General features: G+C 40.5%; 1 protein-coding gene and 1 long non-coding RNA gene across 8 annotated transcripts in view; one reads left to right on the top strand and one right to left on the bottom strand.

Annotated features, from left to right (window-relative positions):
• Positions 1-1,132: 1,132 nt before the first annotated feature.
• LOC135296408 (uncharacterized) lies at positions 1,133-8,798 on the bottom strand. The gene is made up of 3 exons (XR_010358474.1): positions 6,882-8,798; positions 6,383-6,513; positions 1,133-3,454 (listed from the first exon to the last, which is right to left on the bottom strand). It is a non-coding gene; the product is annotated as an uncharacterized LOC135296408 (long non-coding RNA).
• Positions 8,799-15,961: 7,163 nt separating this feature from the next.
• Positions 15,962-27,334, top strand: part of EPHA7 (EPH receptor A7) — a 165,169-nt gene continuing 153,796 nt past the window's right edge. For 2 of the 7 annotated variants that reach the window (XM_064412701.1, XM_064412700.1), the window contains exons 1-3: positions 15,962-16,287; positions 20,257-20,321; positions 24,583-25,252. In XM_064412701.1, coding sequence (XP_064268771.1) covers positions 16,191-16,287; positions 20,257-20,321; positions 24,583-25,252 — 832 coding nt within the window. In that variant the 5' untranslated portion in view covers positions 15,962-16,190. Of the gene's footprint in view, positions 16,288-18,635; positions 18,751-20,256; positions 20,322-24,307; positions 24,494-24,582; positions 25,253-27,334 lie in introns of those variants that run through there. The other 5 variants (XM_064412702.1, XM_064412698.1, XM_064412699.1 and 2 more) reach the window with 4 other exon arrangements.

Raw genomic sequence — 27,334 nt, 5'->3', positions numbered from 1 at the left:
TTTCTCACAAACTGAAAGAATGCAACACAGACTGGTTAATCATATTAATGCATTGATCTTTTATTAAGCAATATGCTGAACCTCTTGGATTGCTATTAAACCTAAAATGTGTTTATGGCATACAGCATGTATATCTAGCCTTCTGAATCAAAGTATCTTCTGGCACTATCACATACTAATGAGGGGAGTTGAGCTCAGAAACTTTACATTCATTAGGAGGAACAAAATTTTGTATATTATACATTTTTAATGACTTGTCTCAGTCCTGATTTTAACTTGTAATAAATTACATTTGTTACTTATTACAGCAAATGCAATTTGTAATCATACAAAATATACCATGGAAATAGCATTCTATTGACAGAATTTTCTTATGCATTTCCGCTATATTCTTGATGACATGGTGGTGATTCACATGCTATTAAAAATTATCATCTGAAACAGGCCAAAAGCATTTCCTTGTGCTCTGTTCATCTCTGGTGAGGCTCTCCCACATGAGAAAAGCTCTGTAGTCCCTGAGGATCAAGTCCAGAAGGTAAACCAAACTGCTGCCAAAATTGTTGCAGAAAATTACTCTCTTTGTTACATTTTCACTAAGAAACTAAGCAGGAGCAGGGCACAGCTCTAAACATGTACCTTGTGACCATCTATGGCTTATCCCACCCGCCCTTGTAATTGCAGAGGCTCAGAGATGGAGCTGCCTGGAGTAGCCAGCACTAGCTCAGGTGGGGGACAAGGGAGCAGGGCTGGCTGCAGGAGCAGTACCTGCTTTAGGAGGGAGGAGATGCAAACAGGAGTAAAGAGCAGAGCATGGTCTCTTATTTATTTATGTGCATATAGCTTTTGTTTGCTTTCTGTCACAACTAAAATCTTCGTTTATATTTTGTGATGTTGTTTCACTTATTAAATAACCTTTATAAGTATTTAGCAGATTTTTGCAGTATATTCTTCATAATAATGCTCAATATATAATTACAGCTGGTTAGGGAGTTGTGGTTTTTTTTGAAACAAACCCTCTTTATTAAATTAATGAATAAGCAAATAAACAGCTTCTACCTAAGGTATTTTTCTGAAAAGAAAAATCTGATTTAATTTTACTAATTTCTCTTTGAAATAAAACAAAATTCCACCACAACCAAAAACCTTCAAATAGAAAAATATTTTAATTTTTCTTTTGGGATTTCCTACAGGAAAACAAAAAATACAGATTTTTCAGCACAATCTACAGATTAATTTTTATGCACAGATATCAGGTTTCTTAGGACACAGAAAATCCTACAGACTACCAGGTTCTCTACAAATATACCACCATAAGATGCCAAATACATGCTTGTGCTTAGGTCCCATGATCTGTTACAGAGGACAGGCTATAATTTTAGTAGAAAGGAACAGACTCTGTGAGACAACCAAACAGGCAGAATTTATACCACAACATTTCCAGGTGCATCACTTGGCTGGTGAAATTCACCTAAAAGCTGTGGTGATTTCAACATGCTTTTTAAAAAATGTGTAACAGAAGGCACAACTGGAGAATCTTCTGTATTTTCCTCAAAGGCACACCAGAGCTTCTCTCTTCACTAAACTTCAGCCCGCCTGGTACAGCACTGTACCCACAGAAGGCACAAGTGTGCACATGGGACAAGAGTGGCAAGTCACACACTGCCTGCTGGCTGTGCATCAAAATCAGCTGACACCACACATTCTCATAAGCTGATATCATGCTTTCCAACCACCCCAAGGTATCCTATAGGGCTGTTTCTATTCCAGTTCTTCTCCTAACTTTAGTCCTGTTCATAGTAAGAAATCCTTTAACATGCATACATGGAGGCTTTCAGTTTTTGACAGTGAGCATGAGAAATAATACAGGTAAAGATTTAAGCAAAACTCAGCAGCTACTCATACAAGCCGGCTAGGGACAACATAGTCCCTCAGTCTCCAGGGTCTTGCAATTTCTTCTGTATGTCCATAAGAAAGAAGGAATTTCTCCATCAGTATTTTTTTTGTGCTCATGCTTCTGACCTCAAAGACTTCCTATTGTGTACACCAAGCACTCTCGGCCAGACCTGACCACTCACACACTACCACTGTGTAATATACACCTTCAGCCAAGCTAGGCAAATCAAAAGAGAGTAATTCAAAAGCGGCATATTCAAATGAACTCTGCAGTGAAAGAGAGAGCTGAAGGACCTTTAGATAACATTTGTGTGTGAGTCATTAAGCAATGCAATGCTTAGATTGAGCATTGCTCAGTAACTCCTCCTCATTTTTTGTTGATTAGGCTATGGGTTAACAGTAGTCTGCAAACATTTAGATATGTTTTGAGTAACGAATCACTGACTGCTTTTGTTAAACTTTGGATAGATCAATAATTTTTGGCCAGAAGTGATGTGCTTCATCCTCACGCATGCTATGAAGTTATTTCTATTGCCAGTAAGAGGCTGATTTTTTTTAAGTTTTACAATGGAGATTCTAGTCCATAACAGATATAATGGGCACAGATTAATAATAAGGGAATAAAGGGAAATAATCCTCTTTCTAGAAATACTTATATGTGTTGAAAGATATGGAACTTTTTAAAACAGTAATTATCTGCACAAATAACCTTTACATTTTTCACGTATCACATCTTTCAGTCTCAAAAATCATCAGCAATCACAAGTTAGCATACACTTACTTATGAATGTCTATGAAAATTTACTGCATGACCACATTAATTCTAGTTATACCACAATAAAATGCAGAAGAGACCCACTGCATGCTGCAGAGAGGTCTGTACCACATGTTAACTTTTACAGATGTTCAGTAAGTTTATTTTTGAAATAAAATCCCACTGTTTAAATATCTGGAAGAGAGAGTGTTTTTGAAAGAAAATTTCATTAAATACTTATTTGTCTGTTCACTCAACCTACTTCCCTTTATTACCATTTGCTTTGGTTTCACATCTTTTAGAATTTGTTTTTATATTCTTAAAAGATAACATCATATTTTGTAAAGTTTCTACTGTCCTCATCATGGCCAATATTGTATAAAGACAAAGAGCAAATGGGTAAAAAGTGACACAACATAATTACTTCTCCACCTGAAATATTAGGTAACTTATTCTTTAATAAAATAGAAAGGGTTTTTTTTCTCCACAATACCTTCAGCATCAATCTAAATTAATCAGGCTATCACCCTAGATTTTAACTCTCATAAATGCTGTTTTCTAAACAGACTAAAACACAAGATCATGCATTGTGTTCTTCAGAAATTCTGTCTTCTGTGCAAACAACACGTTTGTTATTTTCAGCATATAATAACCATGTCATCAATAAACTCGCCATTGTACATTGAATATCTTCCTTCCATGAAGTTTGTTTCCTTTTTTCTACTTATTCAAATCTAGTGTCTTGGTAATTCAGCTTGAGTTTTGGCTCTAGGGTACTATCTCTCCTCAGCCAGTCAAGTTTGCCATCTAAGATGAAGTGAGAGATGTGGTTAATGGAGATGCTGTCTGGCTGTATACACAGATCACGCATGCCAGCCTCTTGTTCAGTCACTGCAAGGTTCACTTGTGGTAATTGGTAGGTTCATTTGCAGGTTGATTTGCCAGGAAGCAGGCTGTGATCTTTAGTGCATGCCTATTCCAAGGCTACTATTAAGGAAATAACTTTTCAGCAACAGTGGATAAAAGAGTATTTTTTTTCTCTTATTAAAGAGCACATCCAGGTCAGCCAGCCAAATACTGTGCCTCTTCAGGAATACAGCCTATGCCCCCTTAGAAACCAATAATTATTTCAGATATGTGATGTGTAGGTATCAGTGTACATCTATACACTGGTCATCCAAGGCTACCATCTCTAGAGGTAAAACAGTCTTTGTCAGTTTGAAGGTCTGGCACTCTCAAGCTGGATTTCCCCATTTGGAACTGGCAAACTTAATCTTGATTGCATATTTCAGTTGTGTCCAAACCAACCTCTAGCTGTCTTGTCAGTTTGAATAACCTCAAAATCTCTATCTGCACTAGTAAATAAAAGAACAGTGTGGAATGTTGCCAAACATCAACTATTTGTGCTGTTAGAGCAGAACGTGGCCAGATCAGCTAGTACTTTTGTAAGTGATTCCTGGGCATGGGCAGGAAATTTTGGGCAAATTAAATTCCCCATGGGGATTCTGGAACTGGGTAACAGATTTGGTGGCTCAAACATTCGAGGAATGGGGTACAGAAACTCCTCTACCAGGCCACCAGTGTGAGACGACATGCACAAACATGGCTTACCAAGACAGATTTGGCCAAAGTAGGTAAAAAAAACCATGGCCAGATGTCAGAAATCAGGATGTCATTTTCGCCGTCTCAATATCATATAATCATATAAGAGTTTGGGCTGGAAGGGATATTTAAAGGTCATCTAGTCCAATCCCTTGCTATGAGCAGAAACATCTCTAACTAAAGCAGGTTGCTCAGAGCCTTATCCAACAAGGAATTGAATGTTTCTAGGAATGGGGCACTTACCACCTTTCTGGACATATGTATGTGGGTAGTCCTGTCTTCCAAGTACAGAACAATACAAATGGATGACTGCACCACCTCTAACATCCCCGATTACAGAAAATGTACTTAGAAAATTCAAAACATGGTTCTGGTCCTCTTCAAAATGCTCTTAAGGAATTCTCCCCATCTCTGTCAGAGGTTTCAAAAGCCTGACAGGACATCTACCTTCCTGAGTAAAAATACTGAAGAGCCACGGCACTACTGACCTTTACACTGGCTGGACTTCCTAGCAATACTTAGTTTTGCACCCCTGAGAATCAGTTCTGCAGAAACAGTAGGCTCTGCTTCAAAGTCCGATAAGATCCCAATGGTCAAACATGTTTTGGACTAGCACACATTTGGATGAGCTGGAAAACAGGTCTCAAATCCTTGTTTAGTAATGAAATTGAAAGACATAACCTAAAAGGATTAGAAGACTGAGTAAAGAATTTCAGCAGTCCTATTGCAACCATATTGCAAGCTGAACTCACACTAAAATAGGTCAGCCTTTCAGGGACAGAAAGGAAAAAAAGGCAAGTTCAATCCTTTATGTTATAGAATCACAGTTCTCCTATCTATTAAATTGTAACCTTTTTAAAAATTATACATACAAAAAAGTCATCAACAGAACTTCTCACTTCTGTTTCTTTTGAAGCCTACCAACTGAAAAAGGTAAAACAGATTTTCTTAAAGTTTTGTGAGGAAAGTATAATCCAATAGTGAAGAGTATGAACAGCAAGTTTCATCTCAGAGTTAATTTCTGTAGCCCATTTATAAATCTTTGAAATACAGGTTTGTAATGGAAATACTGACAGACCCTTAACAATAGTGCTGCTATAATGAGATTTGTCATTTATGATTAATTGAGGATAGTCTTAAAACATCTTTTCTAAAAGCATCTTCTTTCCATCGAATTTATTCCCCATAAAGCTATATCATAAAAATCAGTTCCCCAATTTTGTCAAGTGCCAGAGACATTCTGCTTATTTACCCTTACTAATAATCCAAGTTTCTGACAACTAATAATTTCATCTGTGTCAGTTCAATCAAACTGACTTTATTGAAAACCTACAAAAGCAAGATTTAGGAATCTGCAGTGTTTTTAATAATGCATTTCTAATTGCAATATTGTTTTAAAATCTGTGAAATAGAAATGGATTTAAAACAAATGCATGCCTAATGATATGATTAAATTAAGAATGAAAAAAAGTATGGTTAGCTGAAGACTATCTAAAAAATGTTTCATTCTAAATGTTTCATTTAGTACATTAATACCACTTTGTGAATGCAGTTCGTTTACTCTAGTGTAATTGAATTTGCTTGTTAATCTGTTTCCAAAAGGTGTTCAAAAATACAGCTGTGCAAGCAAATGGAATTTTACAAAAATGAATATTTATGAAGATCCAGATTTCCTTACTCCCAAAGGAATGCTCAAATTTTACTCCAAATCTTTAAAAAGATTTTTTATCTTGCTTCTTGCTTATATTAGTGATGTGGGATGCTTATTAATCAATGTTTAACAATGTAATTACAGCTGGTTTTAGTCTTACCAGATAACACAGATTAATAAATGACCTGCAACTAGTGAAGTGTGTAGAAAGGGTAATGAATTCCTTCCATCACCACAATAATTTATTAGTAATAAACAAAGAGTATGATGAATTAGAAGAATTTGTAGAGTTTCTGAATATTGCACCAAAATTTCCAGATGAAAGCATTTAATCATGCAGTTTTCATTCATTTATTTCCTTTGTAGCAATTCTGTGAGCTATACTATTCTGGGAGCTGCTCTTCTGAGCTGTGTTAAGACATCCATTGAAAGTCAGGTTCCAGAGTTTTATATCAGCTCACACTGGTACACACCAATCTTACCTGTCACTGAAGTTAGTGCAACTTTGATGTGAACTAATTTCTTTCCATGTAGCAAAACAAAATTTAGCCAAACAAAGCTGTCTCCTCACTGGTCAGAAGTATGTAGAATTCCTTTGGACAACAATATGCAGCTGCAGGTAAAAAGAAGCAGTTATAGAAGCAGCCTGATTAATGTGACTTAACTGTCAGCAAAGTGGGGTTATCACAAGTATCTGCATGCTAGACATATGTAGCAGCAAAAAACATAAACAAATGTAGTTTTAAAACAATCTTATTATTTTAGCCTCCTTAACTCTTCTGGCTTTTCATCATTTGGATACAGAGAGACACCTTTTGAAATCAATGCTACAACTTTCCGGAATTTTATAATTCCCTATGAACAGCAAAACTGAAGGTGAAAAAAAAGGGTAAGGTACAGACAATACAGCATACCTGATGGCATCATCAGTAATTGCATCAAACAGCAACAAAACTATAAAGTGACTATGACAGTACTCACAGTGATAATCCAGTACATCCCCTGCACAGACAGCCGCCTCCCCTTTTTGTGTCTTTACTCCTGTTACTCTGCTTCCCGGCGATGCCCTTCTCCCTAGTTCAGCAGGGCAAAGGAGGAGGCAGGCTGTACACTTAATCTTCCCTCACTCCTCTCGTTCCTCCAGCACAGTCTTGAAACAGAACCAAAGCAGTGAGAGAGCAGTCATGTAGATCTACTGTGCCCTCAGGTGAGAGAGGTTGCTTCCCGAGGACCGGCATAGCTCACTGAGGATGTGCAGAAGAGGGCAGTTCAAACATCTCCTACCTGACTGTAGGTTACTGTCACAGCTGTAAGTCAAACTTCCTCAGGAACAACTCCCAGCCCCGTAGAAGAGTCAGGTGGAAAGCTAATGGGGGAAGAAGTGGAGAAAGACCTCTCCATACTCACAAAAGAATGCAGAATTTTTGTTCTTTTAAAAATCTAATATTGTCCAGATACTTGATATTTTTTTAATATCCAGATAAACAATTTTTGAAAGCTTTAAGTGGTGTAACTCATCATAAATTTGATATCTTAGCAGGTGCATAAAAACACCAACTCCAGGGGTTCACATCAGGTGAGGCTCAGGCTCACAACACTTGGTAATTGGAAGTGTGTGTGAGGGACTGTTAAGAGAGCTCAGGACCTAGTGTGCTTTGACCAACATCCAGCCCTATTACATATGTGCATCTAAACACTGCACTGACTTCTATGAGAATTGTATAGGTGGAAGAATTGCAACAGTGACTCTCAAAGTGACACGGTGACAGAAGCATACCCAGGGGGGACCTGAGGGCACATCCGTAGGGAATTCAGAGCAGAAATCACTGAGAATGTACAAGCTACGCCTAAAAATATGCATAGATTTCAGTAGGTTAGAATAGGCTGTAATGAATTATGTAACTGTCATGAATTCTTGCCAAAAAAGCCCCAACTAGCATAATATTGTTGCAATTATGTCAATTCACAGGAGATAAGAGACTGGCCCTCTGTAAACAGTGTTTCGTGCATGAAGCTGTATTATCTCTACATTCCATTTATCTAAGACTACTGAATTTATGAGGAAATTATGTATGTAGACACATACATATGCATATTTGACAAATAAATGTACTGAAAAGTCTCAGATACGGTACAGTACTTGTTTTGAAAGAAAAGTATCTTAAATAATCTCCTAGTGAATCCAAATTCAGATGAAGCTCTTGCCAGCTGCCAGCAGTTACTAACAGGTACAGTAGAGGCAGTGCAGACTTAAAGCTATGTTCTGATTTCAGCAGGAAGGAATGTGACAAACCAGGGTATTTTGCTGAGCCTGATTAAGCGCCTAAAATCTAGCTTAATTATACTACAGCTGGCTATCTGCAAGGCACACTATATGGCAGGACAAAGAGGCTAGAATAGCAGTAAAGCCTCCCTGTTTCTCTCTGAGAGGAAAGCCTTTGCATAGGCATGCCACAAGAAAACCCTCAGAGCACTGACTTGCAAATCACAGCAAGGGGCAAAGCTAAGGCCAGGGTAAGGCAAGGAAGAGTGGACTGGGACAGGGCTCCAGACAGCAAAGGCTGAAACTGGTCCTGCAGTGCACCAGCCAGCTTTAGGAGTGTGCCATAATTTCATAGGACCTGCGAGCATTTCAGAATCGAATAGAGGCATTTTCAGCTTACCAAAAGAGAAGGTGACTTAACTCTCTTTCAGCCTGCCATGTCCTTTGACTGTAAATTTTAAGAGGCACACAATGGCAAATTTTTTGGGTGGTTTTGTTTTGGTATTTCTGTTTGTTTGTTTGTTTGTTTGCTTGTTGTGTAGCAACATTCATTGACAAGCCTGTGACCATTTGGGGGAAAAACAAACTCCCACTAGCCATATGGGATGATTAGAAAGATATATGTTAACAATGAAGAAGGGAAAAGAAAAGTAGATCTTACTTTTTTTAAATTTTTTTTTAAATCTTAATACTGGAAGTTCACTTAGGTAAGTGGATTTCTTTCTGTGGGGCTTACTACAGTAATACAGCAGTTATAGAAATTTTTTGGGTAGTGTACAAATGAAATAAGTGAAAGAAATACAAAATCATATTATCTCACACAGAGCATAAATCTGAATTCCTTGGTTTTAAGGTTCAATCTACCAGATATATTTATTAATTTTCATTCCTGTAACATTATTTGTATACTTGGTTATATTTCAAAATGGAATATAGAAAAAACTTTAAAAGTAAAGGGAAATAGAACATGTTAATTAATGTATCACAACAGAAGTTGTTATTAATTCATGTATCACAGATGACTTTAATGTTTTGAATTGTACTATTAGAAGGGAAACAAAATAAAGTTTCAAGTAAATTGATACCAGATAGTCTTTTTAGTCTACCCAAAGAAGATGGTTAAAACCTAAATAATTACAGAGTGCAAGGCAGACAGCTGTCTGAAATTGCAATCTAGCTTTGAGATAGAAAACAAAGTGTATTAGAAAATAAATGGTTAATTTAATCATAAACCCAAGGAAATTATAGGATGCTCCAAGATATGTACCATGACTAGAAAATACATTTGTTACTTATCAGATAAATTGTAGACAACAATGTAGCAAAAGATTATCCAGGGTGGCCAGAATTAAGAAAGGTTATGCATTGGATTAGAAACCCTAACTCTAAGCAACTGGGCAACACAATGACAGATGAATTACTGCAGACAGCTGTCATATTATTCATGAGAAAAAAGGAACACACAAAAAAAATTGATGTATAAGAAACCACACCCCACTGCACCATTTAGCTCTTTTTATCACTACAGCTCAAATCACCTTCTCAAGAAAAAACATGTGCAAAAGGACAAATAAAGTATTTCTTGAAAATAAGTGCTTTTTACCTGAAAGAGCATGAAAGATACTTAGTGTTAAGTGTGTCACTCTCATTCAGTTGGAGTATCACCTAGCTCTCATCTAGATCAATGCAACCACTTACATGAGGAAAACATTATCTGAACTGAGGCCTTAGATGGGAAACAGCTAAGAATTTGCTTGGCAAATGCATGTGAAATTATATTAATTAAAAGAAAAATAAACTATTCAGTGGTGTAGGGGCTGAGATTATCCATTTGTGGTGCATGTTTTCAAAGGAATAGAGATAGCTAATCTGGGTGCATGAAGGACAGAATGGACCAGGGCAATATTGCAATACTGTGATTTATATTTGTCATATTTACTGATCCAGGCAGGGGTTAGCTTGCCCTTTAGGGTCTACTACAGCAAAGAATTTTTTTCTTCATTATACAGCCATGTAGCTTAATTTTATAGGGGATTTGCATTATGCCTGCATTTGTATAACATTATTACTCTACACAAACCAGAATTGGCTGTAGAAAGACAGCTTGTTAGGTATTTCTATTAACCTTCGTCACACTACGGTAAATACTGAAGAAATCACATCCTGAAACTGCAGTTGCCAAATTCAAGCCAAAAGGAAATGCATTCTGAATAAAGCATTGCTTACCCATGAAACACACTATCACGTGCACTTTCATATTTAAAGGCAATAAAATATACAAGGTCTTGTGATTAAGTGTATCTGGCAAGCATCAAGTATCTGAGGACAAAACAAGCTTCCACAAATTAGTATGTGTATTACTTGCCAGAAATCTAGTTTACTTCCAGTGGATAATGAGATCAGTTTTGGGGAGATGTAAATCCACAGACCAGGACAGAAGTGGCACTACATCTGCATAGGAACTTGACAAGAGTATTAGAACATGTGAAATACGACAAAGAAGGAAATCTGCGGAGGGTTGTACTCCTGAGAGATGCAATTCTTAAATTATTCTACTTCAAAGAACACCTTCTCCCATACACTTTGGCAGCTTTCCTGTCAGTAGTGATGCTCCACATCACTACACTTCCTGGATCTAGAGGTGCATTGGAACTCCTGCCATTGCAATCTGTAGTTTCTCTTTCAGAACTAAATAAGGGTTATTGCATCTGTTCTTTTATCCTTTCCCCTCCTACCTCCTAACACAGAAGGGAGATTGAGAGAAGAGATGCTTTCATGCTCTTTCACAGAAGGAAATTGAGAGATTGAGACCGACTGTAAGAGGAGGTAATATATGGAAACAGGAAATCTACTGGGTCTGCATTTTCACCTCAGCTGGGCTGAAAGAAGACTCTAGGACTGTCACAGATGGAAGTGATCAGATGTCACTTGTGCTGAATAAGAACAGGAAGATACTAACCTCACTGGAGCATATTGCTAGAGTTTATCTGTCACTTACAACTAATTAACTAAAATACAAATTAGCTGCCCTTATGGTCAGGCTCTTCTGTGCAAAACTTTTAGTATGATAAACATCCTAGGAAAAACTGAAGCTTTAAATCTTACAAAGAATTGAAGTCAACAAGGAGTTTATATGCTTGGATACTTGTTGTTGCATCTGGACACAAAGACACTCCTTTAATTCATAGGTGAGAAAGGCAAATTATCTCCTTTCAGACTATCTCCAGATGCTATCACAGGATGATGGCACAGGCTTGTCCTGCTCAACCTTCCCAGGGGAAGATCTGCAGAACAATGTGATATACTAACAGACTCTGAAGAATGGCCAACAAAGAGACAGTATGTTCTCCAAAGGCTTTTGTTGCTCAGTAAAGCAGTTTCCAAATTCAGGTTTATCAGGGGAAACAGTCTCACAGGACCCAAATGCAGCATGGTTTTGGACCCTCTACAGCTCTGCTCTTGCTCCTCCTTTGCCAAAAAGGCAAAGGCTTTTTTTATTCACTGTATGTTTAATGTGAATTTAATTTGTGCTGTTCTATAGAATGTATTTCATTTCCATTAAATGGCAAGATGACACACCATCCTACCTCTATTTCTGTAGTGTTTCTCAAAATGTATTGAAAATTCATAGATTTGGAAAACATGATCTATGTATCTATTTAGCACCGTACAACTTTAAATCTCCCAAGAGAAAATTTGACAGTGAATTTTTATTACCATTCTGATATAAGTAAAGACTTTAAAGTGTGAAGCTTTATGGCACTATTTTTGATTAGTGTTAACTAAAATAGTTTTTAAAAACCCAAAACCAAACTGGCATGTTAACTAGAAAAAGAACTTTTTATATGAGCATGCTTTTCAAAAAAACCAGTTTGAAATTCTCCCAATTCTCTAGTTTCTTTATGAACCAATAATATTTATTTTATATATTGCCTTCTTTACTACAATAGAGCTACTCTGACTTATAAATCCACCAGATTATCTGAAATTGACAGTGTATGGAAAATCCATCTCTGGACTAGATTTGGAATGTAAGTGCCATTACATCTGTAAAACTAAATGCAAAGTCTGATATAATGATTTATTATACATACATGGCTTACAAGCGAAGTGTCACAAAAACACTGAATTTTATATTAAAAAGTATACAAAAAATTGACAAAAATTGCACAAAAATGTGTACTATGTATTTAATTAAAAATCTTGTGCATGGATAAAAACAGCTCAGGGATTGCTTAGCTTAAGACCAAAAATTCAGGGTTTATAAGATCTTCTGTTATTACTTAAAACTAATTTCTTCTTCTGCTACTGTAAAACAGTGTTCAAGGTTTGCTTTCTTTTTTTCAAAACCAGTCTTAAGGATCACTGTTGTGTGGACAGAACCAAGACAACATGATTTACAGAAACAATGTCTGAGGCTAAACTTCAACAGCTTTTTGAAACTATTGAAATTTCACTTCAGCCCTGCACAAAGTCAGAAAGAAAGAATGAATGAATGAATCCTGCAAGAAGAAGATTAGTGAAAACAGAACTTTGTAACAACTTTCAAATTAGCCTCATTTCCTTACATATGCTTGTGTAGCCCTAGAATTCATTCTATATTTCTTGTGCCAAAATTTCAGATCGAGTTTTGGTGAAGACAGAGTTAGTAAATTTTAAGGAGGACGAAATTATTTAAGTAGTTTTCCAAAGTCTGGTTAGAACTTTGCAATTCAGCATAGAGAAATTCAGCTAGCATGAAGTTAGTACCAGCATAGTGAAGCTTGGCAATATGAAGAAAATCATTCCAACTACAAGTAAAAATAAAAGACAGAATCTGGCCTACAGGAGAAAAATAACAAAACAGAATAAAGAGACGATCTTTATTGTTCTTTTCCAATTAATCATTGCTCTTTTACTGGTACCTGAATAGTAACACATTGAATTGAATGAAATTCCCAGTTCCTTTTTTTCCCCATCTTTTTTCTTCCTTCTTCTCTCAGAGATTTTGTTACCAGTTCTGAGGATTGTAGTTCCATTTAGCTTGAGTATTTTTGTTCTGTTGTATTATATCTCTTTTCTGTTTTTCTTTGCAGAAGATCTAACATAGCTGGATGAGATGCAATACAGGATGTGAATCCTACAGAGTAAAATTAAGTATTAGAAAACACTACAAATAAACAGACAATTCACTAAAAAACGATTTCAAATTCTTTATCAATTTCTCAAAAATTTGATGTGAGAGAAGCACAAAAAACCACTCCCAACACTAACAGACACTCGATACACGTGGAATGTTTTGGTGTAACAGTGAATACATCCATGACTGTTTTAACAAAGCAGTACATAAAATATGTCATCTTTACCTTCATTTACAATTATCAGTAAGACAGGACATTTAAAATGGGTTGCTCAGGAAGAAGAATATACTTTTTTAAAATCTTTTATTTAATTTCATTGTACACTCGCTCATGTACACACACATCCTTTGTGTGGTTAATACATAACTTCGAGAATCCTTGTATATGTGTATGATCTGATACATATATCATACACATACAATATTGGATTGTATAAAATAGTATAGTATAATCTGTATAAATGCAGGTGATGTTAAAAAGGATTGTCTGGCCTAATAATATATACAGGACAGGAAGACACCTCTTTACCATTTAAGCCTTTCTCCTGTAAATATTTTCATTTAGCAAGCTTCTACCTTTTTATAAACATAGTCACTCAAAATCTCAATGCAATTTTTTTCGTACATTCTTAGGGGTGAAAATTGTCTTTTTGGCTTAGTGACATAATAAATGCTTGCACTTTGTGCTAGGAAACTGTTGAGGACTAACTAGGTTGAAGACTTCCTACATCTTCGTTAATCACTGTTACAATATATGCAACATGAAAACTAACTTCACCAGTGAAAATTCGCCAAGAAGTCACAAAATCCCTGCGTGTATTTAAACAGCCTTTAAAAAAGAAGATAAGCCTACTCACTGCTCTGCACAGCTCCCCTTTCTAAGTACACATGCATGAGGATGGGTATGACAGACGGCAGAGGATGAGAAAACCAAGAGTATGCACTATGCCTACACTTATCATGGCATCCAAAGTATCAACAGAGCATTCTGAATGAAACACAAAAACTGTCATATTCTAAGCCATAATAATTATTCAGCAAGTGAAAGAAATACAGCACATTTTGGAGCCTCTGTCTACACCCTTCTCGGAAGTCACAAGGAGCCCACAGGGAAAGTGCTCACAGCCCGGAGTATGGTGGCTGCTTATCCGTCAGTGCTGAGCATTACAATATTGTTATTTTGATAGTAGTAATTCTAATTGTGTCTTATCTACCTAAAGGTTCCACAAACAAACCTCCTCCACAGTTTAAATTCCCATTTATGGCATAACATTTTCTATATCAGGATACGCATCTGCGCAAGGCGTGTTTCAGATTCTCGCACAATCTTGCCACCGAATTGCAGTTACACCCCTGGCTCTTCGCTCCTTCGCTTGCTTCCGAGACGATAGTCACTTATCCTGTTTACATCGCAGTATATCTATCCTTCGAAAGGACACGACCACGCACCTTTAGCGCGGTACAAAACCGGGTCCATGCCGCTCGGCATCGGCCCCAGGAAGGTTGAGTGGGACAGAGGTGGAGGAGGCAGGGGCCGAGCGGGGACCGCAGCCGGGGCCGCCGCCTCTCGCCGCGGGGGCTGCGCGGCCGCGGGCCCGGCGCGGCCCGGGAGGGGAGCGCTCGCCCCGAGCCACCGGGCCCCGCTCCGCTCCGCGGCCTCATCCCGGAGCGGTAAGTTTCCGTGTCTGTCCCGCAGTTGCTTCACTCCGAAGGAGCGAGGCGTGGGTTTGGAGAAAGGAAAGCGGAGGGGTGAGGGCGTGATGGATCCCCGGCAAAAGCTCTCCCGGTCCGCAGGATGAGCGCTGACAAGAGAGATTTGGCAAGTTCCTCTCCCCCTCGGGTTTCACTTTTTTTTTCCTCCCCCTCCTATTTAAATTGTCTCATTGTTAGAGGATTACACGCGCTTCAGGTTACAGCCGGAGAGGGTAGGGGGGAAGCAGCCTCTCCTTTCCCTCCCCACATAATGTCGATATTGCCATTAACCTGTTCTTCATATTTGGGGCAAACCGGAGACGCGGGGCGGAAAACACGAACGCATCAGAGGGAAGGGATCCCAAGTGATGTCAGCCCCGAGGAACTTGACTGTTGTGGCAGGGCTGTCTCAGGGAACCATCCCGCAGCTTCTGCCGAAGTTTCCCCTTCTGTGGCAGCGACCCAGGTGCGCGCTCAGCCCGGCCACGAGCGGGCACCGCGCGGGGACGCGCCGGCGGCTGCTCGGCTTCGGACAGAGGCCGGACCCTGGCCGGGACCCTTCTCTCTCGCTACCCCACGGGGAGACCACAGGGAACCCAGGGGGAGGGATGCACGGCATCCCCTCGCTCGCAGGACGATCGGGGCAGTCACCCCCGGGCGTGCGGGACGCGCCGGCAGCCGCCCGGGCCCGCCGCCCGCTCGCGGCTCAGCCCCTCAGCCCCTCCGTCCCGCGCTGCGCCCCGCGCGCAGCCCGCGGCTCCCCGGCACCGGCAGACACCCGACACCGCCGCGCGCTCATTGGCCAGCGCCGCCGGCCCCGCCCTCCTGGCCGCGGCGACTCAGGGGGCGGCTCGGCCCGCCGGCCGCCGATAGCGGTTGCCGATTGGTCAGCAGGTGCTGTCAGTCACATTGAGGGACGGGCCGCCCCACGGCCGAGGCCCCGCCCCCTTGCCCTCATTGATATTATCGGCGCGCGGCGCGGGCGGCCGGGCTGCAGTCGGGGCTGGCGGGCGGCCGGCCCGGTGCGGGAGCCGGGCAGCGGCGCGGAGGCGGAGGAGAAGGAGGCGAAAGAGAAAGGCAGCCTGGAGGGAGGGACCGCCGAGCCACAGACTAGCACAGCAAATTCTCCACCGTCCTCTAGCACCCACCAAGCGGCGGCAGTGGCAGTGTCTAGGAATAGAGAGCTAGAAATATAAAATCACCCCGCTCCTGCACCATGGCTTTCCAAAGTAGGCTCCCTTCTTGGATTATTTTGTGCTCCGTCTGGCTGTTCCGCTTTGCACACACGGGGGAGGCACAGGCTGCAAAAGAAGGTAAGGTGATGCGGAAAACAAAAAGTTTGAGCTTATTTATTGCTTTTGCCCACGAAGTCTGTTTGGTGGCTTAGTAGGGGACCTTCCTGCCGCTGCCAGCTGCTTATCAGCCCCCCTCTCAAGAAAAATAATAAAAAAAAATTAAAAAAAAAAGACTTTTTAGTTGGGGTGGGAGGGAGGAAAAAGCATGGCATTCACTGGGGGCTGTGCGTGTGTATGTATGAGGGACCGGGACAACTGCCTCTGCTCCCAGGAATGAGGTTTGCGAGGCATTCGCACGTGATGAGGAGGAATGGGGCTGGGAGAGCCCCCGGCCCGGGTATCCGTGCCGGGGAGCGTCGCTCTCCCGTGGCAGCCCTGATCCTCCCGAGGAGGTGCAGGGAGGGCGGGTTACCTCGCTGCTCCCTGGGCAGGGGCTGGGGGCCGAGTTTTAGGGCTCGGGACGCTCGGTGGGAGGCAAGGCACGGCGCGGGGCTGGGGCTGCGGGGCGCTCCCCGCCGGGGGCCTGCAGCGCTCCGGCCCAGCGGGGCCGGGCACAGACCGCGGGAAGGAGCATCGGGGCGCAGTTTGGCACGTCCCAGCCGTGCAGGCTGGACGTGTATTTAGAGGATACGTACGGCCCGGCGTCGTGTGCCTGCAATGTGTGTGCTGTCCCCCGGTATCGCTGGAGAGAGGTTTAGGGTTTTTACACCATCTGCGTAGCACAACGGAGCTTCCCCCTTCTCGTCAGTCCAATACTGGTATCTGTGTAAGGCGCACCCCGCATGTTTGTTTCCCCCGCGCACGGAGGCAAATCAGTCAGTTTTGTATCAGAGGCTGATGGAGGTTTTTAAAATCAATTCACAAAGCCCATCTGGGAATCTCTTTATTCACGCTGAGAAAATCCGAAATTATTTAAAGGAGCGCCCTGCTCGCGTTTGACAGCCAAAGGCGAAGGTCCGTCTCCATCTTCGGGGGGGGGACGAAGACACACACGACATGACTGGGGAAGGGGGAGGCAGGGCATTTTCGGTGCCTCTGCATATGTATGCGTTTGGGGTTCCCCCCCGCCTCAGCTGGATGCGTCAGTATTTTTCATCAAACCTCTAGCATGCAATAAAATATCATTTGGAGCTCTAAAAAATGCCTCAATTAAAATGTGCTCTGCCCTTAAAAGACGAAGTCCATGGCGAGGTTAGAGAGGGAAAGAAGAAGGAGCTTTCCCGTAGCAGCATTTTGAAAGTTTATTGGAGGGGCTGTAAAGCACAGAAACCCTCCCGAGGGGAGCACTAAGCAGTAGCCGTGGGGTGGGGAGAGGAGAAGGGCCGGGCAGTCGGGCGGGCAGGGTGCGGACTGCCTGCCCCGCTCTGCCCTACGGCTTGCTCCCTGATCGGAGCTGTGCCGGCGCTTCCCGCTGGTAGCCTGTCCCAGTTTTTTCTGTGTTGTACGTGTGTGGGTGGTTATGTATGCATCTATACCTATGAGTGTGCGCGTATAGTGTCTGTATGTTCGGGGAAAATCACCTAGCCAAAGGAGGGTCAGGAGGGGGCGAGCGGCAGACAGGGATTGATAGCGGCTACCTGCTGCAAGCGCAGAAAACTCTGGCGGAAGAAAGAGCGAGTTTAAAAAAAAAAAAACAAAACAACAACAACAAAAAAGTAACTTTACAGCTTCACCTCCGGCCCCGCCGAAGGGCCGGTGGCGGCAGCAGCCCCGTGTGGTTTCCTACCCCTCCCCGCTGGGTACGGAAAAGGGTTGGGAGGGGTAAAAGGCTAAAAAGTTTCCCGAGTTTCCTTTCTGTAGCTCAATAGAAGCCTCGATGAGATGCTGGAGAGGAACGGGGCAGGGTCCGTCTGTCTCTCTAAGCGCGAAAGTGGCCGCGTTACCTGCGGAGCCTCTGCCAGCGGCAGGACCCTCGGGTCCAGCGCGGACACGGGGAGCGGGCTATCCCTTCGCTCCGTGTCTGCGACAGCTCGGGGCTCCGTCCTGGGGCCGCTGTCCCGGGCGCTTTCTCCCAAAACCGCGGCTCTCCGGGGTGTGGCGGGGGCGGCCGCGGCTCGGCCGCCGAGCCCCGTTCTTCGGCGCGGGGGCGCGGCCGCCTGCGCGCAGCTCCGCGCAGCGCCCGGAGCGTGACTGCGGCTCCCCGCGGAGGCGAGAGGCCCCTGCTCCCCGCCTGCGCGGAGCCCCGCTGAGCCCATTGCCCGCGGCCGCGCCCCCGCGCTTCGCCCGCCGCCTCTCCGCCTCCTTTCGCTCTCCGCCGCGCCGCGGAGCGCTGCGCAGCTCCCCCGCGGAGGGAGCGCGCTGGAGCCCGGTGCGCTCCCGGCGCGGGAGGCTGCGGACCCCCTGCGGCTGCCGGCGGGGGGCGCGGGGCGCGGCGCCGTCCCCCGCATCACTTCCCCGCGTTGCTGAACGAGCCGTGACAGCCATGGGTCTCCCAGCGCTGGGAGCAGGGCAGCAGCCGCTGGTTTGGAAAGCTCTTCCCCGGTAATTTTGGATGCCAGGAGGAACGCCAGGATTTCTTTACAAGGGGTGTTTGCAGAGCAGGGGTTTCTGTGTTGGGGGTTTTTTTTTGTTTGTTTCTTTGTGGGTTTTCTTTTTGTTTGTTTTGTTTGCTTGTTATCTTTTCTTTCTCTGATGTGCTCACCCGTTGCTACGTGATAGAGAATTACTGCCAAATAAAAAGTATAATGAATTGCAGCCGTAGTGTGCTGGTGCTGAAACGGTTAAATTTTTGGTGGTACCTTTTTTTTCCAGGACCATTATAAATGTTCTTGTTTAACAAGCCGCCGCATACACCACCTGCTTTTCTATAGAAAGTGTTAAAAAGTAAAGCCCCTTGAATCCAACCTTAATGACATAAGCAGGTAATCTTTCTAGGGGGAGACTATCAAACTTCCTTAATGAGTAGTTCCACTTCATTACTGAAATACAGGCCTGGAAGCTACCGTTTTGTGTTCAGCTAATATTTCATGTATTACGGTATGATTTTTTTAGGCATCTTTTTAGTAATTCATTGAAATTTTGTGTTAAATTCTCCTTGGAGAAAGGGCCAAAGCTAGAATTAATACTGTTTTGTTAGACCTACAAAAGTTGCTTCAAGTTACAGCCTTAAGTCACACATCTAAATATCTTAGTACAGAAATGCTGTGTATGAGGTTATAAATAACCTTATAGCTAAAGGTATATGGAATAGGTTCAAATTAGAAATGCAACTAAAGAGCTGGTTTATTAGGCTGTGATTAACCACTTTTGGAGGTAGGGTTACATTTAGCTGAAAATAATTGTGGTGCTGCTAGAACTGATGTCCTTCTGTATATAAATGTCATCATGATGTGAAGATTTTAGGAAGCTATTACCATAAAGCGAATTAGTCTGATTTTGTGTATGCGAGATAATTGCAGAGTCTTTTATTTTCTGTACTCCTGGTTATCATTTATTTGCAGAATTATTGCTTTTCCTTGTGAAATAAAAATACTTGTGAAAATATTTTTCACTTTGACACTCAGAAAAGATCATTGCTTTTTCAAAGTGATTCTCGGCGAGGTATAGACCAGTCCTGTAAAAATCAGTTTGGAAATGTGTTGAAATGCCTGTGTGCTTTAAGCTGATTGTAATGACCAGCATATGGAAAATGTCCTTATGAAAAAGGAGAGGGAGGGAGCATGTATCTTAATGACTGATTAATAGCACTTCAGAGCACTAAAAATCCCTCATTTTATTTTAAGCAATGAAATTGTAAGGATTTATGTATTTTTTCTCACATATAAGCAGATATGTGTATCTGCTTGTATGTAAATGGTACATAATTTGTTTGTTTACAAATAAATAGTTGTGGTTGCAGATAATTTTTTTAACAATATGAAGAATTATCAATCTGCACAAAATTTATGTTAATTCTATCACTTTTTAAAATTCATATTTTGTTCCTTAGTTTGAAATCCCCCCTTGTTATGTTTAACAAGCTGTGAAATTTTTTTTCCTTTTTTTTAGTAATACTGCTGGACTCTAAAGCACAACAGACAGAGTTGGAATGGATTTCCTCTCCTCCCAATGGGGTAAGTACTGCAGGCAAAACTTAATTCCTAAAGATGAGTAGTCAGTTTATCGAAGCAGTTGAAAGACCTGCTTTAAACTAGTTCCCCCTCATATTTCTCTCAGTAATCATACCAAGTGTTAATGGCTTCTTCATTTTTTAGAATGAAACCTCAGGTTACAGTGTACAAATGTACAAGCCAGTTAAAAGCAAGTGGCTCCTTGGAAACTTTTGTTACTTTTGTGCTTTGTAGTGTATTTCTTTGTGCTATACAAAGGATTACACCGTATATTTATAACACAGTATTTTAAATCACTTTTTTTCTTCCCTTAGAAACAACAGATCTGCTTCTGTGTGGAAACTTTCTAAAAATATGTTTTTCATTTTCTGTAGAATGGGTGATCATAAATTTGTTTACGATGTTTTCTTTGTAATTGAATAGCACAGATTGAAGTGCTCTAAAATAAAAACATTTATACTGCAGATGTGTTTAAAATGACATTCCAAACTTGAAACATGCCCAAGCCTTGAGGAGCTTGATATCTGGAACTAGGCACGAATTATGTGGTTAAGGCCACCTCCAGCTTGTGTACAAATTAATCTTATGGCATTCTGTGAAATGTACCATTGTAAATTGCACCACTATAAAAATGAGATGTTCAGAAACATCAGTGTTATTGTCTTATTTATTATATATGTAAAGTTGGGAAATGCTGTTTTCAGTCTGAATTAAAGTTATAAAACCTCTTCTTCCTCAAGCCTTAAGGAAGAACATTTTCAGAAAAATATAATGGATACATTGTCCTATCTTAACTCAGTCCTACATGAGCTTAGTCTGACAAATCATAAATTACATGGACAGTTCTTGCTCATGGATACAGCCTTGCTGAATCTGTTGTGACGCCTTGCACGAACAAGAACTTGGGGGATCAGTCCCTTAATCTTCAGTTCATTAAGAAATCTGGAGCCAGAAGAGCGTGAAGTGTGAGTAGGGATATAAAAGTGTAACAAATCCTTTAAATAAGAAGAATGAAAATGTGGAAGTGTCTTTCTTTAAAAGCAAGATTGTAGTATCAATACAAGCATAAACTGGAAACTAATCTAAGGACTTGAGAGGGAATATAATGCAGGCTCAAGGTGTATGATGGCCAATAACCTCAGCATTAGCGTTTTGCCCTGACTGAAGCCTTTACCAGAGGTGTTTGGAAGATTAGCTTGATGACACTTATATTAGGCTAACCTGTAGATAATGAAAGATCTGTCAACACATGTTACACATCATCATACTGAAAGATGAAAGTAGAGTCCAATTCAATAGTGAAAAGTGAGTTTCAGAGGCAGAAGTGAATTTCAATCACAAATTAAAAGTGAATCAATACTAATGGCTAGGTTTGCATGTGTGAAAGTGTTCAGGAAAAGTTGACTGTAAATTAGCATAAAAGTACCATTTTAATAAAGTAATTTTGAAAATAAATGTTTTTCTAATTTTAATTACTGAATTATTTACTATGCAATAAAGACTTCATGGGAATGAACACAGAAAATTTTGTGAGAAACTACTGCATAATCACAGTAGAGAATATATCAGTCAGACACTCGTTAAATGCCTCATTCAACTGCAAATGCTACATTTAATGCTGTTAAGATAACTAAGAAGTTAAAATACCATAAATTGAAACCAATAGAACAGGGCATATTCAAACGGATTTGCATGTATAGCACCATATTTTGCAGCAGGACAAAGAAAAGTGGAGTTTTCTTTCTGTGAATTGTTCACTATGAGAAAACTTCAATGAATGGTGGTGACCTCACCTGCCATAGGTGAAAACATCTTGAAGTATTGATATTTTTTTTTTTTTTTGTTGCAGACACTCATTACATAATTGCATCATAAATCACATTTCCCTAACTTTTTTGCCTTGGTAAAATATGGAAAAATAGTTCCAGTGCTTAATTCTAGGGATCAAAAAAAGTAGTGCTTCTTGTGTGAATTGTATTATTTTCCTTGATTGTACATAAGAATCTCTTCCATGTTAGCTAGTCTTGTGTAGTAGGATTTTGACTCCGAGAGAACTCATTTGTGTTGTATTATGAAGAGTAGGTTGATTTTGTAAAATGTATTTGTTTGTTGCTTTTTTTGTTTGTTTCAGTTTGTGGGTTTTTTTGAGGAGGAATGATGATTTGTTTTGGTGGAGCAATCCACATCAAAACTCAAGGAGACAGATTCTGTTATGAGTGCATGAGAGTCACTTTCATGTCAAAGATGGAATGCGTTGTCTTACTGAATGTCTTCTTGCAGAATCTGGCTTGGTGTCTTAAGGGAAGAATGCTTACACATGATAAAATATAAAACAAAAAAAAAAACCCAAACCATCTCAAAGAAAGCCCAAAGGACATAGCATTATGGCAAAATTTTAGGCTTTATGCCTTTTTTGTCATCTTGATGGTTTTTCTTTTTTTATGGGGCGATTTATTTTTATGATCATGGTATAGCCAAAACCCTCTTAGGCCAGGGCCCCTTTTTTTCTTTTTCTTTTTCTTGTTTTTTCTAGCTCTTATAGAGGTGAAAAAAAATTACTCATTCAGCTCTAATAAATCTGTTATGAAGATAGACATTGTTTTGTTCAGTGGTTAATACTGTTCCATACGCAATCACTTCAGTTAACTCCAGAAGCATTTAATCATCTATTTCAATCATTTAATACCATATGCATATAATATATAATACTGTATATATCTCATCTATATTAACTGTAGGTCCTTGAAATGTGCTTTGATATTTACAACTTCTGTGCATTTCAGCATCTGGAGCTGTGATGTATTTTGTGGTGATAACTTCTAGCATCAATTCAGCCACATCTGTTTTTTCCTGAAACAGACAATAACATTGAAATGGTCTCATTTGCTGTCAAATAGGCTTGCAGAGTAATGTACACTGTGTGGCTCCTGATCTGGGAAGCCAATGCCTTCCATGCTTGGCTGCCGGCATGAGGAATGGCAGTGGATGCTCTATCCTGCAGAGGTGCCGACTATACGAGTCCCACAAAGCACTTAAGCATGTGCTTACTATTAAGCTCATAAGTACAGTCACTGATCTTAAGCATGAACTTAAGTGCATTATTGACACAGGGCCAGAGGGCTGAGTGCCATCCAGAGAAGTCTTGGTTGCCTGTATCCTGGGGTGACGATAGCTCACCCCCCTCCTCTAATTTACTACAGCTGCAGTTTCTGCAGGCACTGAATTGTTACAAGAAATGTGAAAAAAGGTGAGAGTCGAGGAATATTTTGGTTACACCTGGGCAGATCTGCCTGGTTGAATTCAATGGAAGGTTTGCCATTGCTGGAGGTGCAAATTCCCATGCTACCAAAGGCTGTTAAAGACTCAGGGATTGTTAAAGGCTTACCAGCTCGTTACACAGTTGGTAGCCTAAAGAGAGATCATCAACAAAACTCAGGCTTTGAACCAGAGAGCTTTCAGTCATACAGGTTGTTTTTAATTCTGTATGTAGTCTCATGGTTCATTTGAACTCCCAGCTAAATGACGTTTGCCCTTTCTAATAGGGGTGCAGCCACTGGACAAAAGGTGAGGTGAGGAGGAGCTCCTACTTATCTTTTCAGTTTGTAAATAAAACGGAAGGTACACTGAAAGAAAGGGAGACAACTAAAGTGTTTCCTTTCTTTCAGATTTTTAATTCTGTCAATTTTCTCTTGCCCTCTCTCTATTCCATTTCGATTACATAAGGGTAGGAATCATCTGACTCATGAGTTTCAGGACCTGATCCCATGCTTCCTATACAACTGCAAGTTTCATTGGAAGCTTTATATGCACAAGTTTTATATACTCTAATGCTACGCAATTTCAGTTTCTAAGACTTCACTGACATTGGGTTTCTTTGAAAGAGAAGCTGCCTCCCTCCTTTTGGTCTTTGCTCATTCCAGTGTGACATTAAAAAACCATTGTGACATTAAAGAAATATGTGTGAGCTCAGGGTGAATTCAGAACCTGGTAAGCTAAACAGCCTTTTCTGAAGCTGTCCCTTTTTAACTGTGCCCATGAAATGACAATGATTTTTAGAAGTTGTAGGTGGGAAAAACATAAAGGGAGAGAGAGCCTACTCCTGCATTAATATATGTTTTATTAATTTAGATGCTTAACAGTATTTTTAACAACTTACTGTTAAAAAGAAGGAAAATGTGAGTTGTGTGAAGCTTTTTTAAATACTCAGTAGTTACAACTGATGACATACTTCTTGTTTATTACTAACTGTTTGTTATTGTTTTAGTGGGAAGAAATTAGTGGACTGGATGAAAACTACACTCCTATACGAACATACCAGGTATGCCAGGTGATGGAATCAAACCAAAACAACTGGCTTCGGACTAACTGGATTGCAAAAAGCAATGCACAAAGGATTTTTGTAGAACTGAAATTCACTCTGAGGGATTGTAACAGTCTTCCTGGAGTTCTGGGGACTTGTAAAGAAACTTTTAACTTGTATTATTATGAAACAGACTACGACACTGGCAGGAATATCCGAGAAAACCAATATGTAAAAATAGACACTATTGCAGCAGATGAAAGTTTTACCCAGGGTGATCTTGGGGAGAGAAAAATGAAACTTAACACAGAGGTGAGAGAAATTGGACCTTTGTCCAAAAAAGGATTCTATCTTGCGTTTCAGGACGTAGGGGCCTGCATTGCTTTGGTCTCTGTCAAAGTCTACTACAAGAAGTGCTGGTCCATCATTGAGAACTTAGCTATTTTTCCTGACACAGTGACTGGCTCAGAGTTTTCCTCTTTAGTTGAAGTGCGAGGAACTTGTGTCAGCAGCGCGGAGGAGGAGGCGGAGAACGCGCCGAAGATGCACTGTAGCGCGGAGGGAGAATGGTTAGTGCCTATTGGAAAATGTATCTGCAAAGCAGGATACCAGCAGAAAGGAGACACCTGTGAACGTAAGTAAACACAGTTTGTTGTAAATTGTAGGTCATGTTCTACCAGATTTTTCTGTTTTTTTTTTTTTTTTTTTTTTTTTTCCCACACTTTTCTATAAGAGAAATGCATCATCAGTCTGCTTTTAAAGTTTTCAGATCCTCAATCTGTGAAGTTCACACTGGTTAATCTAAATCAGTCAGGCTGATTCTGAAAATCAGTGGTTGCACAATGCAGTTTTAACTTTAAAGAAAAACATTGAAGTCGTAAGTATAAAGATAGGTTCAGGACTAAAATTATGAACTGATTAATGTGTTTCTTGTACCTTTTGGTAAGGCTGAATAAATCATACCTATCACAGAACATTGTAGCAATAATGTCAGGTATGAGTACGTAAATAGTTTGTTCTTCCACATGATCCCTGACATAATTATAAGGAAGTTAAAATACATGTAATAAATAAAATGGGTGTGGTTAGTAATGGGAAGAATACACACAAAATCAAGACCGAGTTAGGGGTTTGTGTCAAGTGTGTAAAAACTAAATGCAAGACATATATTTCAAATGGACTATCAAATTTTCAGAATAAAGTATGATAGCCTTTCTATAATTTCTTTTCACAAAACTAACTCTAAATTTTTGGCTTGCAGTTGAATCACTGTGATTATTTTAAAATACTAGCAGATCAGAGACTACTGAGTTGTACTTCCTGATTCAAGACTAATTCAGTTAACCATGTTCTTAGAATTATTCTTGCCCTTAGCCTTGCTGTTACTGGGGCTACAGGCATAAGACATTTCTGCATAGCATGAGAAAGAATATTTTATTGTCTTTGCTTCCAGTAAGAACAAGAGAATCTGCAGTTTGTTTGGAGACCTGTAATTTCATGTACAGTTAATACAAGGTCTGTAATTTTTATGATAAGATAACACAAGGAGTTCTGTATCACCATATGTTTATTGCAAGATAGGCAGACATTTATTGGTGAGAAATATGGTAAGTGAAAAATAGGAAAAAAATCCCACAAATTTATGAAGAGGAGAAATTTACATAATCACAAAAACAAAGCTGGCAGCACTCACTGAAGTTCCTCAGTCTGATGAGGACTTCAAAAACTGTAGAGGATTAGGGACATCCCAAAAAAAAAATAAATGAGTCGCTTTATTAATAGTTTGTCCACATGAAAAAAACACACTTCTGTTTTGATGAGTTTCTATGAGGAAATTGAATAGAAGGTGGTGTGGAGTTGATCTGAGGTCTTTGTAGCTCCACACAAATCTTTCATTGTTCTGTTGGGAAAGGATGAAGTCTTAAACACTGCAGAGGGTGATCTCATTAGGAGTAATTGTAATGTGAAAAACTGCCCTGGCAAAACTGTTCAGTAGACTGTATTAGAGGTCTGTTAAAAATATTAAGTGCTGTGTCCTATAGAAGTCTGTGTTGAGGTTTTAGATTTTTTTTCTGAGCGACTGATTTTTTTTCCTTTTTTTAGTTAACTTGCTCTTGATTACAGACCTAGTTATCATTGATGTAATTAATATATTAATTTTATTTGACTTTAAATAAGGGAGAAAAAATATCCAATAAAAACCCCAGTGTATGTTAGGAAGGGGGTGGGTGACATGAGCTGAGTGAGCATGGCAGGGATGGATAGAGAAGAAACTGATGTTTGGTGACTGGAATTCAAGTAACCTTTTATTGAACAGGGTTCTTAATTTCTAACTGTGCTGATGTTGACAAAAGAATTAAATGATAACTTGTACTTGAGCCTGGTGGTGTGCTCATTTGCAAGAACATTTCCCATTTTTGGCTTGCTTCCAAAGCAATCTCTAGGAGAACACGGTACTCTGGAAGCAGTCCAGAGGATCATTTATGGTATTTTTCCTCTTTTCTTTCAGTGATCCTGTTAAGAGTTTCAAAACAAACTCTGGCCCCATATTGAGGCAAGCTAATGTGTTTGAGAGGGAAAAGGTGGTGGTGGGCAGGCACTCGTCGAGTGCGCGCGGAGTCGGCAGCTCCAAGTCAGAACGATCTGGGTGACGGTGGCACACACTTGTAATTGCTGTCTGCATGTCCTGTCTGGGCTCAAGGATGTTATTAAGTAT

This window comes from Passer domesticus, chromosome 3 (genome assembly GCF_036417665.1).
Source record: "Passer domesticus isolate bPasDom1 chromosome 3, bPasDom1.hap1, whole genome shotgun sequence".
NCBI lineage: Eukaryota > Metazoa > Chordata > Aves > Passeriformes > Passeridae > Passer > Passer domesticus.
This window is presented reverse-complemented; position numbering and strand designations above follow the sequence as displayed.